At 38.2% G+C, this 23418-nt stretch overlaps 1 protein-coding gene across 5 annotated transcripts in view; it reads right to left on the bottom strand.

Annotated features, from left to right (window-relative positions):
* FER (FER tyrosine kinase) overlaps positions 1 to 23418 on the bottom strand; it is a 159917-nt gene that overhangs the window by 133591 nt on the left and 2908 nt on the right. For all 5 annotated transcript variants that reach the window (XM_027671091.1, XM_027671093.1, XM_027671095.1 and 2 more), the window contains exons 2-4: positions 9853 to 9963; positions 6289 to 6547; positions 2437 to 2610 (exon numbers count right to left, since the gene is read on the bottom strand). In XM_027671091.1, coding sequence (XP_027526892.1) covers positions 2437 to 2610; positions 6289 to 6495 — 381 coding nt within the window. In that variant the 5' untranslated portion in view covers positions 6496 to 6547; positions 9853 to 9963. The remainder of the gene's footprint in view (positions 1 to 2436; positions 2611 to 6288; positions 6548 to 9852; positions 9964 to 23418) is intronic.

The following is a 23418-nucleotide window of genomic DNA, read 5'->3' as shown; positions in this document are numbered from 1 at the left end:
ACAAACTTTTATTGGAGACACAGAAGACACTGTGCTCATTGTCATTGGTGACCTGAGGACACTGTGCACACTGTCATTGGTGATATTATGCACATTTTGATTGGTGATCCTTGGTCTGGGCTGCATTATGTTTGTTCCGTCCAGCATTACAGTAAATATTTCCTTAGAGTTGTTTACATTCCTCGTCACTAATTGCCAGGCTGCTGACAGGTTCTCTGTCAACCCCGACATGCTACCACTTTCCATTGGCTTGAGATAATCCTAATAGGATATTACCCGGTGCAATTACATGGTGCAAGTTACATGTTGAAAATTACATAGTGAAAAATCAAAATCAATAAATGCATGGAATTAAATAAGAGGCCTGAAACAGAGATCCCCATCCACATCAGAGTAATTAAAAATATGTTTAGGAAACCCAGCTAATCATAAACAGTACTCCAGTTCAATTACAAGAGAATAAAACATCAAAAAGATGCTTAACAAATCATAATACATTAAAAGGTCCTCTGCATAGGAAGGATACCCTTTAGTAACTAAAAAAAAAGAGAAAAATAGCAGAATTTTTAGATATTACACTTCATACAAAAGACTAAGGAACAGCAACTACTCATGAACCAATCTATCAATTGTAAAACTTAAATCCTTAAAAAGGAAAACCAAACGAAGGATACAAGTCCTATTACATTTCTGTAAAAGACATGGTATTTTACTGTCCTTAAGAATTTTCCCAAAAGGATTCCTCATTGTAGAGATGTCTAGGACAAGACAGGATCACACATACGAATGTCACCTAACCACTTTTTTTTGCCAGCATATCCTAAACATAGGAACTACACAGACACTGATGTTCACGAAGTTTGGATATTGTCCTGGGAAACAATAAGCATTTTACCTCTGTGCATAACAAAAGCAAAAATAGTGCCACAGAACATGTGAAGTATTTTGCATTTCAGGGAATCATTCTGTAAGTGCTCAAGGTACACAAAACCTTTGAATAAACAATTTCAGCTAACAATGGGAGAACATATCATATGTAACCAGAATGCTATTCAAATGTTTCTTGGGAAAATCAGGAAAGGAAAAATAAAACCAAACCCAAAAAAACTGAAACCAAAAAAACAACACAAGCTTATTAATCAGAATCCAAAACATTTTCATGGCTATGCAGCCTAGAATTAAATAAAGTCAATATGGTTTGTAAACAACCATTTAGTGAGTGCTCAATGTGCACTATACTGTTTGGAAAAGCCTTACTTAAAAGACAGTTTTTTTAGATACTTTATTAGAGTTTAGCCTATTAACAGAAAAAAACCTATTTTGCATAGTCTCTTTTAAAAGTACACCTGTTTCCAACAGTCTTACTCCATTCAGCCTCTCTTTCTTATATTTCTTTTTCTATTTCTGCAATTCTCCATAACTTCTATTATTTCTAATGTGTTCTACCAGTTTTTCCCTCCTCTTCCATCCTGACTGTTTTCAGATCCACCAATCCATAAGCAGCAGTGAGGGATTATTTGGCTTGGAAACTTTATCAGATAATGGCAGCCTACTGACGCGCATCAAAAGAGATGTAGTCCCTGCAGTGAGTACCTGGGGAAGATGTCAGAATTCTAGCATATTATGGAAGTAGTCTTATTAGAGAAAATATATTTAACTTAATATATGTTTAGTTTAAACACAGACTAAATTTCTTCTCATAAATGGCCCAAGAATCTTATACTCATCAGTCCATGTCAATTGGACTGCATTACTCACATGTTACATTTTAATTATGCCACTCCAAAGCCCAAATTCTCTGGGAAGAAAGAAGAAACAGTGCTTTTCCTTCTCTCTGTAGACCTTTCACACTATCAATCTGATTTTTGACATTTGCAGCTAAACTTCCCCCTGTGACTTCTGTCAGCTTTACTGACTAGATACAGTGCTTTCAACATAAGCAGGACAACTGACAAGCCATGGAAAAGGCCCTGAAGAGCTTCATCAGCAGCCTCAATGTTTGGCTTATACTTGATTTATAGTTTAGAATATGGACTAGAATCCTGTCACCACCCAAAACAGTCTGGATTGTAAAGAGCACTCATTAACCAAAGTTTACAGTGCCCTGGTTCCAGCAATGTCAAGAGTGGAATGGGAAAAAGAGGAGAGATGGAATAGAGAAGCATCACGCAGAATAATTTTCTACTGGAACAAGAGCATTTCCAGTGCTATCTGTCCACAGAAATTTATACAGAAGAAATCTCTGCCTTGTCAGTAGGCAGAAGAAAAAAACACATAGGGAAATTACTAAAATTTAAACCAAGTATTCTACATATCACACATTACTACTTTTACCATAGCACAAACAAAACCAAAAAACCTAAAAAAATCCACTCTCAATTTATCATTTTTTAAACATACATAAATCATTTTATAAAGCACAGCTGAATAAAATACCTTGTACATCTCTGCTTCAATTTGTTGGTGAACACCCACGAAACTCTTCTTAACTTGCTGCTTATCTTTGATCATCATTGTAAGCCTATGCAAAGGCCCAGAATTAAGATCCTCTGCATGTGTCTTCATTATTTTGCTCAGCTGTTCTGTTTGTTGTACCACGAGCAACCAAGACTATTAAAAAAAGTCAGAACAGAAAAGCACTTACTTATTTCAACTTACAATTAATCAAACAATTAACATGAACTGTGGGAAAAGACATATCACTTTTTAAAACAATTTGGAAAAAAAATCTCAAACTTATCCAAATGCATTTGAGATCCTCCCACAAAATCATGCCTCAAACTTACTCATAAAATCATAAAAAAGCAGAAGGGACAAAAATACAATACTTATATTCACCCTTCAGTCCTAGTACTTCTGAACACCAAAGAAAGCATTACAGTCTTTTTCTTTAAATACATTCCTGACACCCCTGACAACCATGTTCCCACGTTCTTTGTTCTCCTGTTTCCCAGCCACAGTTACTCTGCCCAAGCTGACTTCTCTGCCCTTGTTTAAATACCTCACAGTAATATGCATTTCAGTGGTTAGGGTTTAAGAGGATACCATCATGTCAGTTGCTTCTTGAAGCTGACAGCATCATCAGTCAGGCTGTCAGTGTCACATACAAGGTGCTAAACAGACACAACACTCATCTGTTACAGTGACTCAACATCTTTCTGTACCCCTACTTTAATAACTTCCTTGGACTCTCTGTCAGCCAGTTTTCAGGCCAGAGTAATGTGTTGTATGTGACTGAATACAGATACATATCTACAGGTAACACAAACATGAAATTAAACTTCAGTTCAAACAAAATATACTAGTTTTACTAGCATTTATCTTACCTCTTGCTGAAACAGAAATCAACCTTAGATCAAAACCTTAGAAAATTAATTTGTTTGGTAGCTTTGGGGTTTCCTTACATCCCATACATAAACATATATACATAATATTTCCATCTCCATATGACAATGCTGCAACGCAAACTGGATTCCGGAGAACTAAACAAAAGACAATTAACTCCCTTTTATATTGAACCATCTTTAACATTTTCTTTAGCCTGTAAATATCCCACAGACTGGCACAGAGCTCTCTAGACTGTGGTGGTGTAAAACATCACAGCCTAAAGCTTCCCAGCTATGGCTGAAAACCATTTAACCTCTCCATAACAGAACACTTTCCAAATGACAGAGGAGCCACACTGCAAAGCTGCAGAGGAAAAAAACATAATTAAACACCTGTCTGAGAGGACTGGGCCTTGTGGTTATAGAAGAGATCACAAAAGTGCTCTCAGAGGTGAAAATGTAGTCAGAGTCCTCCATTTTCTTTAAGGTTGATATATTACTGATGAGACAAGTACTGTTTTAATCCACCCTCAAAAATCACAGCAAAAGCATTTTTTAACAGTACTCAGCTTACAATTCACCAAATGAGCCTTAGTAAGTCAGAAACATAGCAAAAACCTCCCTTTCCATTAAAAACTTTGCTGTTCTTTACATCCCTGTTTCCATCAGGAAAAGATGAAACCAATGTTTCCAGGAGAAAATATCAGTTAAGCCAGATTTCTGTGCTTTGTATGATTATATCTTACTATTTTAAACTGGGAAAAGTAAAAATGAAAATGCTTCAAAAATTGAGATTTTTATGGGACAGAAAAGCAGTTGGGTGGGAACCAGCAGAAAAGGCAAAGCATTTCCTTCCACAAAAAATAACCATAATCCATCAAATGCAATAAAACACAACATTGTTTGGTTTAATGGTATTTTTTAGACATATACACACACAAAAGAGCTGTTGGGACAGCTTGGCATTTGGTTTTGATGCCGCATAATACTAAAACTTTAATATACAGGTATTTTACATCTTAGGAGATGTAAGATACTAGATTTATGTCCCATAATGTTTGCATCATACTTTTATTCTGTAAAATGTCAGGAAGAGAGAAAAAGTATCTGAACTAGTAAAACAAATTAAATTAGAATGAGATGAGTAAATTAATCAATAATTCAGACATTTTAACTGACGAAGCCAGTAAGACAATGTGTCACTAAACAACTTTAAAATTTGAGGTGTCAGTGAAATTTTAAGGCAAGCCCACACAGAAGATCTGTCAGTACTATATGAATAATTTTGCTGTTATACAGAGATGTAGAAATCAAGGACAGGGCTTAAGTGAAAAATGGCATCTCCTTAAGAGACAAAAAAAAAAAGGAAGAAAAATAATGATGAACAACTTGAGTGCCTATGTACAAAACAAAATTTCAAAATGTTGCCCACAGGCCTGTTTTCAAGCCAAAAAGAACATGGCTAAGGTGAGACCTTCAGCTTTTCTGAAGTTATTTGCTCATAGGAAGTGTCCATGTCACTAACATGAATCATCCTAGATTGAGCTAGCTACATGAAGGCTAAGGGTTGTTTATACCTTATAATGCTAATTACTCTGATGACAATTCTCCTTTACTCTTCCAGCCCTCATCTGCTATGTTTCATTGCCTAAAAGAATTGCAAGACAGTTTGGGCAGCACTAAGGGCACTAAGAGCAATTCTACTGGGGCAGCAATAGCAAGATGAGTCATATCACCAACAATTCTATATAAAACTTTGGGATCTAACAGGAGAAAGCTTGAAGGAAATATATGACATCTGCCAATCTTAGGCTAACGAAAATGTTTTAATACTTATTTACTGAAATCATCACAACTTTAATAGCAATATCTATAACAAACTCTGTGTAAGAAACATAACTGGGTAACAAGCATTTCAGATATACCACCAAAACACAGAAACAAGGGAAAAAAGGCAGTATTTCAACTGACAAGGCAAGAATTATTGTGGGGGAGGGAGGCAACAACAGAATGTTACAGATAAACACTGTGCAGTGCTACTTTTGGGGCAGCTGAAGCAGCACAGCTATATCAGCACAGCTTTTAACTCACACACTCTGTCACTTTAATCCAGTATAAATCATCCTGCTGCACAAGGAGCAGTCCTGTTCCTCATGCTATGCCAGTGCTAGTATTCAAGCAGCCACCCCATAAGCCCACTACATAAAAACAGCTTTGTCTAAAATTTAACTTGACCCAAAAAGGGTGTTTTCCTGCAGAAAGATCAGGATTCACGCCAGGCTGAAGGGACTGTGTAACCAGTGCTACAGCACAAGGGCCAAGAATTGTGTAAGCCATTAAAACAGAATAGTTTTTTCTCTTGTCAGAAGGGAAGGAAGTCTGCTTCATCAGTATGTTTACTGGACTTGCTCTAAATCTGAAAATTGGTAATTTGGAGGAGCCTTACTTTCATAAAAAGTCAATGCAGTTATTTCAAATTGGTTACAAAATAACTTCACAATTATGAGAAACATCCTGAATTAATGTTTTGTTTTCACAACACATGCTGCAGTGTGCATAACAGTTGGAATGCTAGGCTTTGACTTGGTTTCCTGGTATTTTTCTATTTCTGTCACAAATTCTATATAACGTAAACAATAGTTCCTATTTAACTGTCTGGAAAGAAAATCTTACTATAGCATACTCGATTTTCAAAACACTTAGCAAAGTAGCAGGCTCAAGCCAGGTATGTAAACTATCGAATTTCAAAAATCAGGATTGATTCTAGTTCAGTCATTATTTTCAAAGCAAGACTAGAGCTCAACTTCTGCATATTCCACTGAGGAACAAAAAGTAACCCATTTAAAATGGTTTGGCAACACTACTCTCAAGAATCTGAATGAACAGGAATCCAACTGAAACCAACACAAACAGCACTTTTATTTCCAAGGATATTTTCAAATTCAAAATACTTCAGACTTACCTTGGACACATTGCTGATATAATCCAATTGACAGGTGCTCTCTTTATCTACTTGATTGCAAAGATTCTGTAAAGTGGAGGCATATTCCTTGTCACTTTTTACTCGCATTACCATAAATTTCTTCACCGTTTCCAGCAGTCGCAGTTCCCAGTCTTGAAGTTTTAATAAAGCATCATGAGAATACTTCAGATCACCTCCAAACCCCATTTTTTAAGGCACAATATACCACACAGGGGAAAATACAGGCTCTTCACCACATCTGAAAGGAGAATGAGATTGATAAGACAATTTTCAAAAGAAAAATGTCTAGCGAGACAAAGAGCAACTATTAATGTCTAAACCCTGAAATAACTTAATCATGAGATTAACCACGTACATATACCTCCTCAATATAAGCTGAATGGAGGGTCAGAGCACTGTTTCAAATCAACCTATCTATGACTGGAAGAGATTTCAGGCTTAGAACTGTTCTCCAGTTTCCATTTCTGCAAAAACATATCTTCCTAATTTAAACTACAGTAAAAGGGAAAATATAACAGCATCTAAAACAGATACTAAAGACCAATCTACATATTTAATCAAGTAAGCATAGCTGAGAGTATCTCCAGACAAGAGCTGCCAACTGCACTTTTCCACTCCTGGTGACCAGAAATAGTTTTTTTCCCATGTTTACTATCCTAGCAGCACAGAAAAATCCAAATAAAACACCAGTTCTCGGGCATTGCATCTATGGGAAATGGATAACTAGGTAGAAGCTATTTTTCTCCTAAACCCTGTGTCAGCAGACCATTAAACTTGCAAATTCAACCTCCCAAAAATCAGAAAATACCCCAAACCAGGTTTCCCACACAACTGCAGGTCCCCTAGGTCAGAGTTCTTAAGTTCACACAATTTTCTCCTAAGTCAGTCCAGTCTTCTTGTATCTAAGTGACATAAATTGATAAACAGATATGCTGCCTTATGAAATACCGTAGCACAACTGGAGGTCAAAGACGCTTGTTAAAGGTGGTGATGGAACACCTGCATCTGGTGCTGATAAACATGCAGCCACACCATGGAAGACCTGCAACCACACATATGAGTAATTTCCACACTGCACCTCTACCTCTGGACTGCAGTGCGACCACAACATGTGTACTGCTTATTCACTAATTCCTGCACTCCAGCAATGTCTTGGCTCTTTTGAACAGAGAAGTACTACTTAAATTAGAAGAGTGTTTTGCACTAACATACATTAACAGATTTATCTTCCTAACAGTCCATTGAAGGAAGTAGGACTAATACTCTTTATTTTACACCAAGAACTGAGACATGTAGACTAATATCAACACCATAGCAGCTAATACTGATATGTACAAGGCTTAGACAGACTTTTCAGAGTGCCTAGCATTTTTAGAGCATATTAGGTATTCAGAAAAAATAAAGATGTTATTGGCTTCAGTTATCATACAAAATTTCAGAAGATTTTGCAAATCAGAACCTTGAGCAACATTAAAACGCTCACACTGAACAGGTGTTCTCAAAGATTCTCAAAGAGATTTTGCAACCAGACTACTGGCAAAATTGAATAGTACAGTAAAATCTGAACCCAGAAAAGATTTAATGTGGAACTGGTTTGAGACACAAACATACTTTCTACTCTAATCCCGAAAAGATGAAAATACAATGTGAAATATATTATGGGGGAAAAAAATCTTTTTCAAAATAACATGGGAGAATATTTTAATCTTAGAGGAAAAAACAGAGATGGTATCACATTTTAAAGAAGATGGATGGAGAAGTCATAACCACAAACATGATATGCTAAATTCATACAGAAAAAAAACCTTCAGGAACCGCTTACTCTTCCTACGAAGAGACCTCTTCCACATTTGGTAGACACCCCTGAGGTTTATCTCTTTTTCCACATGTGACCTGACATGCCAGTGAAATCTCAAACTGAATTCTAGCATGTTTTGTAAAAGCAATAAAATCCCAGTAGCATCAAATAAGACAAATGAATTCCAGGTAAGTTATTTTTCTTGTTTTGAAATGTAAGAGACATATAGATATATATTGCTAAAAAAATTACTGGGCATGTAAATTAGTCAAAAAAAATTGGTAAGCTTAAGAGTTAAAATATGTCTCACAGTCAATTCCAAGAAATACTTACTTTCTTTATAGAGTCACTCTCAAAAAACGAACTAATAACTCACAGGAAGTAAATATTCAATATGCATTTATTTACATATTGTGAATGCGCAATCAGATCTCAAACAGTTCTAAATTTAAGGAGACTTACTGAAGACAGTTTACAACTTGTCTCAATCACCACTACAGCAGTGCAGTCAAGATTCCAAACAAAGCAACGCTAACAGTGAGAAACTTCAATGACATTCACATAATCTTTCAATATTGCAACACTCCCCTCAGCAAATAAAGCCAATATTCCAGTGTTATAGTCTTCCCGGAATCCAGCAACAACTCTGAAGAGAGTAGCTTTCATAGCAAATCAACATTTAATTTAAAGAATGTAATCTGTCTGTGACACATGAGAGTGGCCACCCTGGGTCAGATCAAAGGTCCTGCGTCTCTGACACTGAAATCAAATAATCAGGGAAAAACACAGCACATACAAAGCAATATTTTCACAGGATGCTATCCTGCCCTTATAACAGCTGGTGCCTTCTGTTACATATTGCTATCAACTATATCCAAGATGCTAATCTTAAAATAATGATGGATCCACATGCATCAGTTGCAACTTGTGGTTTCACAGTATCAGTAACAAGGCAGGCAACTAACAAACCACAAACCCAGAAAGCACACCTAGCCCCCACTTAAATTCAGACCAGGAATGCACAATGGACACCTGGCTTCACCACAAGGAGGAACATGGAACAAGAACAGCATCATACTCACTCTCGATATGCTGCCAACTCCCTTGATCCTAAATCTGCATAGCCTCCAAATCATATAGAATATAGAATGCCTTATATTTTGCAAACACTATCTGGAAACATTAAGAATATTTGAAAATCAGAAAAGAAAGAGGATTTGGATTCAGGACACAAATTCTCAAATTCAAGGCTTGTGTACTGATTCAAAAGCAATTTTATAAGAGGTTATGAATTTGTTAGACAGTCCATCTCAATTTCTGAATGTGAAGTTTATAGTAGCTATGTTCCACTAAAATAATGAAATAAATCATTCTTAGCTCTCCATCCACACCTTAAATAAAAATTAGAGACTCTCAAACATTTGACATTTTTGTTAATTTAGGATCTATTCTTGGAATGTGCAAGACCATGAAACACAAAACACATGTTCTACCTACCATTTGTTTACACTAAGAACATACTCAGAAGATTATCTATGTATGCATTTGATATAAAACGTATGCAACATGAACTAGCAAAATTCTTGCTTCCACAGAGCTACTGCCAACAATAAATATCCAAAGTGGTAACATAAGTTAGCCTGTTTATTTCAAAACTGATTTTGGAATACTGGTCCACTCAAAACAAAACAGGCAGCTCATTTTCAGGAAGGCTTTTCTGCAAAGCATAACTTAAGCTCACATACCTTAAAAATTTTCCTCAAAAAATGTTCCTTAGTATAGTTTTCCTATGTCAGCAGTTAATTCCTCTGATTTTCACTTTCTGAAATACACTCCTCTTTTCTTTTCTGGAGACTCTGTGAAAGAAAAACATACCAAATTTTTTTATTATTATTTCAGCATTTTAAAAGGCATTGCAAAACTTAAACTTAGGTAAGTTGCTTTGTATTTTCAGATTATTACCATACACCAAATTTCTTTAAAAAAAGAGTTCAAGAAGAAGAATAGCAGACTTCTCAAATGATTGCAAGTAGTAGTATGCTATCACTTCACACACACAATTTGGAGTGAAGAAATAATTTTGTCTCTATACATGTAAGAGAAATTTGGGGGTTTTTTTAAGTTCTCGGAATTTCTTATGACACAGTGTATTGTAGCTGAAAAATTAGATAATTTCATTTATTTCTGAACCTCGCCCTTGATAAAACAAAAACAGATATCCATTAGCAAGAAAACGAAAGAATGGAAGGCCAAAGTTTGTTATATGAAAGACAAATTTAGTAGTGGTATTTTCACAAGAGTGGAAGAAAACAAGTGGCAATATAAGAAAGGGCCCAATCAAGACACACAAATTTCTTATATGGCTCTAATTACTCCAATATCTAGAACAGTAAGTGCTCAGGAAGGATGACTATGGGACTAAAATTTCAAGCTGTAACTCTGGACTGCAATCTAGGTGAAGCAAACTGACAAAGAAGTTCTTTGATGGGTTTATATTAAGAAAAAAGTATTTAAATTATAAAGTAAAATAAGAAACAAGCTTTGCGTACAGCTAACAAGTGCAAGGTATACCATATAATCTACATCTGGACCCATGTTAAATATTCCCTCATAATCTCATGCTAGAATGTCCAACTTTAGATGAGACATTCCATAACAGTTTAGAAATGCCCTTGTAAGAAAAGACACATGAAGCAAAACTGAAAGACAGACACAGTGTGTAAGGGTAAAGAAAAGAGAACTATTTTCAATATTCATTATTTAAAACAAATCACTGATCACAGACATTTATAAAATCTTATGAAGGGACAATCTTAGCTCATATTCAAGAAGGCATTATTTAATATTCCTTTCTGGTTACTTAGTGACATTCTAGAAACAAAGAACTGCCTAGTATAAATACAAAACTTCCATTCCATGACCAAAAAAAGAAAAGACTTAGTGATGCTAACATTCAGTCACTGCAGAGGAACAGCAGCTATGCAAGCAGATACAAAAGGAAGGGAAAAAATGCAGGAGACTATAAGCATTACAAAATTCACCACATTTTTTTAAAAACAGATATAAATTCACTTTTTTCAAATTACAAAGCCCAAGGGAAAGTCTTCACGGGGAAAAAAATTACAATCAGGAGCAAAACATTAGAGTAAATTTGGCTCTAGTCTTCCCATCACAAATGCAAACCAGGTGGAAATACCATAATATTACTGGACAGGAACATAAGTCTTAATCCTTGCTCAAATGGGACTCATGAAAGTAGAACACACACTACCACCAGCACCTGGGCACATTCAGGCTTCAAATTGGAGCCATTTAAAGAGAGGCAAGTTGTATCCTCTGCTCTCTGCACACAGACAAGGAGCAATCCTTTTTTATTTTATTTCTTTTTTAAAGAACTACTCTGTCACATATGATAGAGTGGAGAATTTCATTTTTCAGTACAAAAAAAAAAAAATGCAAACCCAGCTTTTCTTCACAATTCCAACTACTACTAACTCTTTATCTATGTGCATATTTTCATCTGCATACAGGTCATCAGCAGAATTTAAAACTGGTAATACAAGTCCAGTACTGGTCTAATTGGTAGGCATACACCAGCTAGTACACGGAAGCATAATAAAAGCTTTCAAGTGAACTGCACAGCCATCTGTCAGAGAGCAATAAAATGTTACAAAATTCCCACTGCTATTTCTGATCTCAAACACAGTAGAATCTGATAGTTTCAGACAGCTTGCTACAACAATGCAATAATCCACTAGATAATGAAGACATAAAAGACAGAATTATATGAAGATAAGGATAAAAGAGAAAATCTAGATGAGCTGCTGTTTTCTGAAATTACTACCAGGACAGTCAAAGCCAATCCCCCACTAGATCCTCTTCACACTGAGGATATATAACGCATCCTCTCACAACGAAGCGTCAGCAGAGCATTTAAAAATACCAGTACTAACAATTCATCAGTCAGATGCTATTCAGTGAAAGTGTTAAAGTACCAACTATTAAATTGCCAAACTACCAATTCTGAAAAACTTAGGCTTAAGGTGACCTAAGTAAAGAGAAATGGAGAGTGGAAAATTTATCAAATCTCTTCAGAGCTGACAAGGCAATCAGTAGAAGCACAACAAAGACAGTCTGATTTTGATACTGGACAAGGAATCATATTTAAGAATCTGCAGATTAGAATAAATGGTGAAAAAAACCAACACAGCTTTTGTAGAGGAAAATCATGCTTCGCAACTTGAAGAGTCCTTTGAAGGAATCAAGGATCCTGTGGAAAAAGTCATTGGAATTGGTAGTGAACAAAATACTTCTAAGAAGTTTCTGCTGATGTCTCACATAGGAAACTGCTGGAGAACTGAAGACTTGCACAGTAAGATTTAAAAGACAAAGAGTGACAGGCAAGAGGACAAAAGCCTCATCAGAATCTGTACCAGGACTTGGGCTGTTCTTCAGGATGGTCACTTGCCTATCTGTCATTTCAGAAGCATATGTGCTTTATACAAAATTATTATGATCAATCAAAACTGACAGATCATTAAAAAATTTGCAGAACCTCAGGACACTGAGCAACAAGCACAGAAAACAGCAAATGAAGTCACGTGTCAATAAATGTAACATAATACACTGGTACAAGTTATTTAATGCCATTACCAGAAAAAGTTCCAGTAGTTTCTGAACACAGACCTTCAAAAACATTCATTCAGTGCTTTGAAGTGGTCAGGTTAGAAACCATCCAGAATATCAGACTTTTTTTAATGAAGGGAAGAGAGAACATAACACATTCTTACACTGCTGATACATTCATGGTTTTCCATGGTTTTTCAAATTCTCCTACCTCATGAAAAACATAAAGCACCCAAAAAAATATAGATAATATTGATCATGGAGCAACTTCCACACAAAGAAAGTAAAGTGAATTTTTTAGTTCACAAAACAGGCAAGTATGATGGGTGTCAGATCAAAGTACACAGGGAAAAAAAATCATTATAGCACAAAGTGACTTGGTATGTCAGATGCCCTAAGTGTTTCCCAGAAGAACATCAAATGAAATTTTATGAAGTTGCTCTTATATACTTCTTTGCCTATGTCATAATTAAATGACATAATTCAATGCCTAAAGACATTTCTGAGACCATGAAACAAACAGGTACAAATATTATTATAAAAATTCATTAAAAAAGCAGACCTTTAGAACAGCAAAAGTTCCACCACAAGATGTCTCTAAACTGCAAAAGCAGAACAGGAACTACTACTCTATATTTGTGCCAATAGACTCTCCTTATCTGACAGGAGCAAGTACTGAGCTATGTGGATTTCCCTTGGTTGGGTACAAACATCCTCAAACAATGACCTCTCACTCTCTTACCCCTGCAGCTGTATGAAGACCACACTTTACCTTAGCAGCTCTGGGAGCCGAGATCTTATTAAAAATACATGCAAATAAGGAGCAGTGAGTTCCACTAAAGAATAGGATTTACACTCATCAGCTGGGCAAAAAAAAAAAAACAACAACCAATAGAAAACAGCTCTCAGATCCTCTGACTAGAATCACAAGGCACGCTTCCTTTTTGGGATACATAAAGTTTTCATTTACCTGTTGGAATTCTCTCCACATGTGCAAACAGTAGTAACAGATGTGAGGGAAGTAAGTCACTAAGAATCCTGTGTAAGGCTTATATAAAGACAACATCTAACTCTTTCACCTTCCACCAAAGAACCACATATCTTGTCAGACTACCTGATTTAGTATTCCTCTGCCGTTGGCATTAGGAAAAACTTTCCCATGACCAAATCTCACCTTCCCTTCCTCATAACTGAGGTACAGAGAGAGGACACTAGCCATTTCTCTGCAACCTGAATATGCTAATTTTTTGACTAAGCCATTCTAATTATTTCAATCTTTCAATATTTTCTAGACCACTGCTATCTTTCAATTGGTCCCAATCTCAGAGTTCATAAGCTAAAACAGTGGGATACTGTAGAACTCTGAGAAGAGCAGAGAGATTCCTTCAAATTACTTTTGAGCTCCTTACCCAAGTGCTTTAACCCAATAACATGACAGTGTATCCTTCTTTGTTTAGTAAGCAAAAATTCCAGGTCCTTTTCCAAAGACATGCACCTTTCCCTGTTTCCTCCCCCATCTCATATCCATGCAATCCAGCCTACAGACAGTGAGTTTTCATGCTCACTGACACCTGTTTTGTTCCAGATGACATCTCCCATTTGCCAAGATTATTCTAAATAGTAATCTCATTCTCCGCCACACCTGCAGCTCTTTGCTTCTTCCCTGGTAAGTTTCTCAGCACGTTCTTTATCATCTCAGGGCTCTTGTAAAACAAATATGTGAAGGGAAATGCTGACAACTGGCAGTGAACCATGCAGCAAGTGATTTTTAGGTGCAGTTACTCAACTAGTTTTGCTTCCACCCTCACAAACATAGGTAAGGAGCAAGACTGAATCTCACCAGACATAAGAGTACAAGAAGGTGAAGGCAGACACAGTGCCATAGGTTTACTTGTTCTAAAAATCCAAGCAGAAATTTTCCTTTACCCTGTCCTGCTGTAAAAGAAGGTGTTGAACGAGGGAGGGGGAAGGGGTAATTGACTATACAAAAGAACTAGCTAGCCAACCTGCATTCCAGGCTGATATCTTTCTCTAAGGCTGGGGTGTGGGGGGAAGGAGTTTTTCTCCCCTCCTCTCCCTTTGGAAAGAGGCACTTAACTTTCTGCCTTAACAGGGGCAAGGTGTGTGGTGGAAAAGTTCTGAGGCCATTTTGCTCTCGACCTGGTCATCTGGCTGTTCTCCGGCCCTAGCTTGCCTACGGTCTGCTCTGTCGCCAGCCGGACCTGCTCAGATTTCATTGGAGAGTCTGTGCTCATCGAGGAAAGTGGGGAGTCCCGACCACAGCCAGCCGCAGACATCGTGAGCTTCGTGGGAAAGAAACCACCCTCCTTTTCCCTTTTCCCCTTCCCCTCCTCGGTGGGGGGAGGGATCTCCATTTCGGCTTCTCCTGCAATCCGGGGCCCCCACATGGTGACCACCAGAGCCCAACAGCGCCCCCTGCCGACCAACACCGAGCACTGCAGGCTCTGCACCTCCAGTGATCCAACAGCGCCCCCTGTCCACCGTGATTGGAATCGCGCCAGAGGACAGAGAAGTATCAAACTGTTTCCTTTTTGAAGGGGAGTTTTGGGTACAGGATTGTTGTTTACTTGTTTCTGTATTCTGTTACTGTTTTTGCCAATATACATATATCCTTTAATAAAGGGTTGTTATTTCTTCCTTTTTCCATACTTCCTCAATTGGAGCCTCATAGTTTCGGATTTACAATTGCTGAGAGAGAGGAGTTTGGTCTACCTCATAACTTATCCTCCTTAGCAAAACACTCCAGTCTCCTTAAACTGAGATACACAGTTTAGGAACAGAAGAGCCAGGCTAGCTGTCAGAAGTCAGACCTTGCCACCACGACTTGAGACTCAGTGCTGTTGTCTTGTTAACTCTGAAAAAGCTGGTGGTGCATACAAAGTAAGTCACACACATGCCCTTTGCTTTCAAAGGGCAAATACACCTTATTACCTTTCATGTGCTTACAAGTAAAAAGAGCTTTCCTTCCTTTATTTTTCCAAGAATTGAACTTTCCTTAAATTAAGTTCCAGGATGCAAAGAAAGCCAAAGAAAAGCATGGCCTCAATAAAGAGTTCCTGACCAATGAATTTTCACTGAACTCTCAATTCCACAGTGTTGCAACATTTATGTCCACACTAGATCTCAACAAAAACATGAATAAGGCTGATTAAAATTATGCTCATGTGGAAGACACTGTGCACCAGTATCTGCACCGCTGTTAACAAATTCTAACAACTTAAGAACGGGACTGTTCTAGAATTACAAAGAAACATATAATGCTACAATATCCAAAAGTTGGACATAAATTGAAAATAAAATAAAATAACACATCAGTGACTCAAGCTTGCTTAAAGTGTATATTACCTGGTGTATTAAAGCAAAAGACAATCAAAGTACTGCATTTTCAAGACAGTATTGTCTTAGATTAATAGTGAAGGTGGAAACAAATTCTAGGAAAAGTGGTGGCAAGAGTCAACAATGAAATTTAAAAGTACTTGTAGTAATCATATTGACTAATGAGTTACTCTACTGTCATGGTTTGAGAGCCCCAAAATCCAATTCCCGAGTCCTAGCCCCCCTCCCTCATCTCAACCCAGTGTGAAATGGGTTTTCCAGACACTACACAAGACTCAAAATGGGGGGAGGGAATATATTACAATGACTGTACACATCACATAAATATTATAATACATTATACACATAACCTTAACTATCTCTACCATGATACATCAGTATTTACAATGGATCAAATCACTTCTTCCTCCAAATAAAAGTCCAGGAGGGAAGAACGAAGAGATCCTTTGTAGTCTCAGAGCAACAGTGTCTCTAGGGCAGCAGTCTCCTTCCATGCAGCAGCTGTAGCTGGATCTCTGCCAGTACACACAAGGGGGTCTCCAAGCCCCTCTTGGCCCTTCGACTACAGGTGAGGGTCTTCTCTTCCGTGGGCTGTGTTCACCAGGACAAAGGTCACTTCACCACGTCATATCAACGAAGTGCAGAAGCCTTCATGACGGTCCTTATCTTCAGGGGATTCAAATTCCCTTACAGAACTCTTGGGCTCTGATTTCAGGCTGCTAGCTTAGCTTAGCAGCAGTGAGGGGGGCCAAGGTCACCCCCTCTGCATTCCTTTGGCCATCCTGGTCCAGCTTTCCGGGACACCTGAGCTTCTTAGCTCCTCTCTGTTCGGTGCTGTAGCACTCTAAGACTCTTCTTAAGTAAGAGTCCATCTCCCTCCTCCTAGGAGGGGGTCTCAAAAGGAGTTTGGGGGTTTTGGTTTTCAGTTCTTACCCACAACTCTGTCCATAGAGATTAGTTCTGCTCTCTCTCTCTCTCTCTCTCTCTCTCTCTCTCTCTCTCTCTCCATCAGAGATCTCTGTGTCTTCTCTCCTTGGCTGCAATTGCCTGTTTGCTGCTCCTTATCTTCTGCTGGTTCTCCGCCACTCCTCCTCAGTCAGTGCTGTTTTGCTGCCGCTTTCAGTATCTCTTGCTGCTGCCCACAGCACAGAAGCTTCCCCCAGCTCTCAGCTACAGAACTCGGCCCAGTTTAACACTGTTCCAAGTTCCTGCAGCCCCCCAGCAGGGGGCTGGGGGGGGGCCAGCCCCCAGTGGGGCTCTGAGCCCCTCAGCTCGGGGCTTTCACAACATGGCTCTTCTTCCCCACAACAACTACAACTACCTTCTTTTCCAGTCTGCTTGTGATATGTTTATATTTTGCAGGAGTGCTCATTGGTTCAACCTCAGGGTCACCACCCCATGGGGGTTTACCATTTTATAACTCTAGGGGGAAAACTGTTTCCCCCCACCACATCTACTAATAGTTAATTACTTATTTGCTGAATTCTTTCATTCAACTAGATGCCAACTTCTCTAGTTTGAAAGTGGGAAGCAACCTTCCTTATTTGAAAAAAAACCCCAAACTTCTGAAGGAAATGCTTCATACGTTGATATCTATCTGTCTTAAGATAAATACATGGCAAGCCAGAATGAACACACACACAAAACCCATGTGCAGACCTCAATCCGAAGGCCACCTACATAAGCATCTTTTCAGGAAAAAGAGGAAGAGGGAAGAGTTCTCACACAGCGCTGAGGGTCTCTCATCATGACAAAGGAACACCTAAAACTCCTCCTTGGAAAGATTTCAGGTCCCAAAACTCATCTAGCTGCTCCCATTGCAGATTTCAACTTACCAATCAAGAATACTATTAGGAGCTTCTTCCAGAAGCACTGTATTAGCTCTCAGGATTTAAGGACAGCCACAGAAAAAGATAAATCCACAGGATGTGAAATACTTTTAAGAGTCTAGAGGCAGTTTAATTTCTTCTTATGGCCCAACATCAGCCAGAATTTCTCATTTCAGACAAAGCAATTAGATAACAAATTGCCATTAGTCTGTAATATACGACAATACTGGTGTCCTCAGGAGAAGCATAATCTAGTTCCAAGTATTTATTGCTCTTTGAAAAGAAATTCAAAGAGCAATTAGGATGCTTCCTCTTCTTTCCTCCTTCATTAAACTAATTACATCCTTCTGGTTCATTAAACCCTCTGCTTAGTTAACTCACTGTTCAGTCAGTCTTCTCGAGGTCACTTATTTCCTTGGCACCATTGTATCACATATAATGTAGTTTGATTACACAGCATTTTGTACAGAAAACCTGGTCACGAGGAACACAGGTCCATGAGAGAATCCTGTTCCTTCCCAACAGCTGATATTCCAGGCTGTTACACTGCAGGAAATATATAGTGTGGTTCAGTGGGAGGTGTTGCCCCAAGCCTTTGTTTGCTGTTCCCGAACTTTACCTTCCCACGCTCCATGTCCTAGAAAATACTGTGATAACTCTCTCTGTTATATGGAGTAGAGTTACTCTCACTTTAAGGCAGAATCACTAGAAGGCAGATGACTGAACTATGCAGTTGTACCTTCTTAAACACTTTAAGTGTGCAACAAATTTTAATACATACATTCTACCAATATATAACATGCTAACTATTTAAGACACATGAAGAAACCTACCCTATATTTTTCAGATTGTTGCCTTAGAGTTTTTTATTTTTTAATTTTTATAGACTTTAGAAATAGTTATGTCGTGAATGTAGATTTCAAATGTAGCTGTAGTATGTTTCTCATGATGTTATATCTTCTATCAGTATTTTCCAGTAGAAGTAATGGCATAGCCTAAGGGTTGCACATATCAAACCCCCTCCCATATCCATCCCTCAAAAGTCCGTTAGCTGTTTAGTCTTCTTTTCAACATAGAATTGCAGAAAACACCTTAACGCCTGCACCAAAATATGTAAACATGGGCACAACGGCCTTCAAGCCCGGAACTTTGGAGGGACTCCAAGGACCGTACATGCTGTGATGAAGAGGAAAATGATGACAGAGGGGTCCCAAACTCCCCCAGACTCAATTTCCGAAGGGGTGTGCTGAGGGGCAGAACCAGGGGGTGGACGAGCAGGGATTGGATGGACTTCATTATAAAATTGCAGCACCGGGGTCAAAGGGCACGCAACAGTTTTGTATTCCCAGAGCCTGGAGGCTCATTAAAACTTCTGCTTTCTTATCTTATCTCCTACCTAATTGGGCCTGGAGTCTTTTTTTCTCCTTGGTCTTTTAGGCAACAAGATCCAGACAGTTTTGTTAGGGTATCATCAGCCTTCCCATTTATAGAGAACACTCCTTCTGAAGCATATTATTCTCATTTGAAATAATATATGGATCAAGCTTTAATTAACGGATGTTATAACAGTTAAAAGTTGTGGATGTTTCATCTTTCAAGTGTCTGGACAAGTGATACTGAAGTGCACAGGTGCACAAAAAAGTGCATGCTTGGACTCTTCAGATGGAAATTTATTTGCATACATAAGAGTCAGCCTACTTGAACTTTATTGAAATAGATTACTATTTTATCCCCAGTCTTTCATTCTGTATCTCAAAATTATTCTTTCCAGATACTATTCCAAGAAGCCAACAGTTCATTTAAAAGGACAATGTCCATCATAACATAACACCATTCCTGAGTATTCTTCAGAAACAAAAAAGTTAGGGATGATAATAATGTTTGTATTGAAGGCAAGGGTTATTCAGCTCCCTCAGAATTCTTGCCTTACTGTACTCAGAGACAGCTGAGGGGAATCTGATGGACTGCATCTTTAAAATCCAAACTTCACTTGAAAAAAATTCTGTTGAGGGACACAAGCCATACTACTGTAATAGACAAATGTTAACAACCATCTGCTTAATCACTGCTTTGGAAAAGGCAGCTTCCACCCCCCGGAAAGCAGACTATCCACAACCACACTGCTAATCCCTACATCTCCACTTAGGCTCCTCGAGCCTGGCTGAGGTGACTTTGGTGATGAAATACCAGAGCACAAGAAATTACCATGTTACAGTCCATCAGACTGATTTTTTGCACAGAGTATGCACCGCAAGCTTCGTGGAAACATGAAGCCTTAGGACACAAGACATACCGGGATAGGACACCTCTGGAAGACTGCTCTGTAAAGGACATAAATCTGCTGCAGTGTGCTGAAGCAGAGCCTGGAGAGAACTATCCCATGAGCTGAGGGCAGGTTTCCTTTCAGAAGTAGCAGCTCACGCCAGAGAAGCAGAGCTAGAAAGCAGGCAGCACAGAAAACTAAGAGGAGGAAGACAAGGATTGAATCAAACTGAAATAAGAATGGCATGTAATTACCTTCTCACCTTACCAAAACAAAATCATTTAGATAAATCAGATAATCTAGATGCCAGTTAAATTTGTTAAAATAGTAACTTCAGATTTAACATATTCACTGATGATTTTCCACTCCAATTTCAATACTCACCTAATTCAAAAAGCAAAATTGGGTATTAAATGGTCTTCCTCTATCTTTGCTACAGGCCCTTTACAATTCCTTGCTTTTTCAGATACACACTTCAACTGCTAACATATTTTTCTGTATTTGGCAAATCAGGCCAACTGGTGAACACCAGTTAGCACATCTGCTGAAATAGTAAAAAACTATATTATAGAAATTACAGGAGAGGTAACTCTCCTTAGGAGGAAACACACCATTCACAGCAGCAAAATACAATAAATATACGAACAATAAACAAGCACGTGTTTTTCTGATTCCATGTTCTCTGTCTTTTACAACTTAACCACTTCACTTGACTGTACCCCTTATCTATAATTCCTGAAACTTACTTAGAATAATACTGTGGGGTATTATGTTACACTCATGAATGTTTCAAAGCAGAAGGCACAACTAAGAAGTCAGATGCTATCCGAAAGACACTCGAAACATGAAAAAAAGCTTTAGCACAATTCGAAAAAGCTGAACTTTAACAAATACATGGCAGTACACTACACTGAAGAGATTTTAACAAATTTATACAATTTAACAGCAGATAGAACAAGCTTCATTTATTCAAAGATTGTGGTTTATTCTACAATCCTACTCTTTTCTGTTTATTCAGGTTCACCAGGAGTGAATTTTTTTTTATTTACTAGCTGAGCAGCTAACAACCTCCACCAGCTAAGCCATTATTAATATGCTATTTTCCTGAGCATTACAGCACCAAATATTCAATAAAATTATTCCTGTCTTATCAAATAACCATTACATTTATGCCCTTTTCAAATCTGTTTTGTACTGAGAAATACAACTTATAACTGCCACTCTCAATTCAACAGCAAACATTACAAATGTGATGATGAACCACTGTGGTGGGTTAACCTTGGCTGGATGCTGGGTGCCCTCCCAGTTGCTCTATCACTCCCCTTCCCAGATGGACAGGAGAAAGAGTAAGGTGGAGAAACAACTCGTGGGTTGGGATAAGGCAGTTTATTTAAAGGAAAAGCAAAGCTTGCACACACAAAATCAAAGCGAAAGATAGCAGGGTTTATTCTCTACTTCCCATCAGCAGCAGCCACTCCCGAGAAGCAGGGCTTCAGCACGCGTAAGGGTTCCTCAGCAGGCAGCCATTAGACAATGAATGCCTGCCTTCCTGATCCTTGTCTCAGCTTTTATATCTGAGCTGCATCATATGGTATGGGACATCCCTTTGGTCAGTTTGGGTCAGCTGGCCTGCTTGGGTCCCCTCCCAGGATCTTGCCCTCAACTAAGGAAAGAATGTTACAATGTTGGTGCTGTGCTCAGCAGTAGCCAAAACACCGGTGTGTTATCAACACCCTTCTAGCTGCCAACGCAAAGCACAGCACTATGAGGGCTGCTGTGGGGAAATGAACTCCAGCTCAGCCAGACCCAATACAACCATGTAAGTTACAATATGCTGTTAATGTATAAAATAAGATTTTTCCAAATTTTCTAAAGCAAAAAGTTAGGTATAAACAGAGCCGGCAAACAGCAGCAAAGCTGACAAACCAAGTACTGAAATTAAGAGATTCACAAACTGGGGATCAAAACCTAAATGCCACCCTCTTTGGAATATGCATTATGTGATTGTGTAATTATTTCACAGAGCTTTTCTCCGTAAATGCCCAACTCTTTTATTAAAGAGGATGGAGTGCCCAGAGTATAAGTCAGCAGTCTGTCAGAGGGGTTCACCTTCACGACCCTACCACACACCTTGCTGTAATTGTATGTTTTCCAGTTACTAAACAGGAAATTTCAGGGAACAAAGAAGTCGTGATTAATGCATTTTACCACTATTCTGGATTTTACTTCTGCTTCTGGCAAAGAGTGCTTACATAATATGCAACAATTCACAAACTTTTCACTAGGTCTTAATGATGGGAATTTTTATTGATGGGAAGTTTTATGCTTAAGTTCAATTTCCTAATGTCTCAGCTTCTCATGTTAAAATAAATCACTTCCAAAACCATAGTATGAAAAGAAGAGGTTGTGAGACCCTTAAGATCAAGTGGTGACAAATGCAAGCTGTCTTCAGACCAAGACTTCAATACCATATAGAAAAATGCCCAAGACATGACAAACTATTAAGTAGTTATTCATTAAGCATTTTCTTACTAGCCCTTAATAAGACAGGGCTGCAGATGGAGTACAGTATTATGCAAGCAATATTGTACAGCATACCTAAAGGACAGATTAATAGTACACTCACAATGGGTTTTTTTTCCATGAAGAAAAAGTTTCATATGATTGTCTTAATAGAGACCTGCATCACAGAAATGTCTCACAGGATGCAATTACTGCTGTGACTCCATATTCACCCAATCAACAACTTCAGGGAAAGATTTGGTCTGAGCACTAACTCTCCTCTCAGCAGAAAATAAGAGCAACCAGATCAAAAAGCCTAATAAAATACCATTTTTGCTCAAGGTGCAAGTCCACAACATAAACAAGGTCCTAAAAGGCCAACTAATACATTTTAAATTTGAGTAATTCTGACAAACCCACACAGTTGGCAAGAAATCAGTCAGTGAAATGCAGCAAAGTTACGAGTATAGAGTTTTCTCTACAAACTGCTATGACACATCTCTATTGTGAGCACATTAGTAAGAAACCAAGATATGAAAAAGAAAGTTTAGAATTGTATGTGGTTAAACCATCTGGTTTTCTCTCCAGTGTAGAAGGTAGCAATGCAAAGGAGGCTGGTTAGGATAGAGCAAACAGCTATCCAAGATCCGAAGTAGAATGATGTCATGAAGCACAAGTCACTCAGATTAAAAACAGCACTAAGTCCTAATTTATTGAAAATTTATTTTTATCAT

This window comes from Neopelma chrysocephalum, unplaced genomic scaffold (assembly GCF_003984885.1).
Source record: "Neopelma chrysocephalum unplaced genomic scaffold, ASM398488v2 Primary Assembly neopelma1_97034, whole genome shotgun sequence".
In the NCBI taxonomy this organism is placed as follows: domain Eukaryota; kingdom Metazoa; phylum Chordata; class Aves; order Passeriformes; family Pipridae; genus Neopelma; species Neopelma chrysocephalum.
The sequence above is the reverse complement of the archived record's forward strand: the minus strand, read 5'-3'. Positions and strand labels throughout refer to the sequence as shown.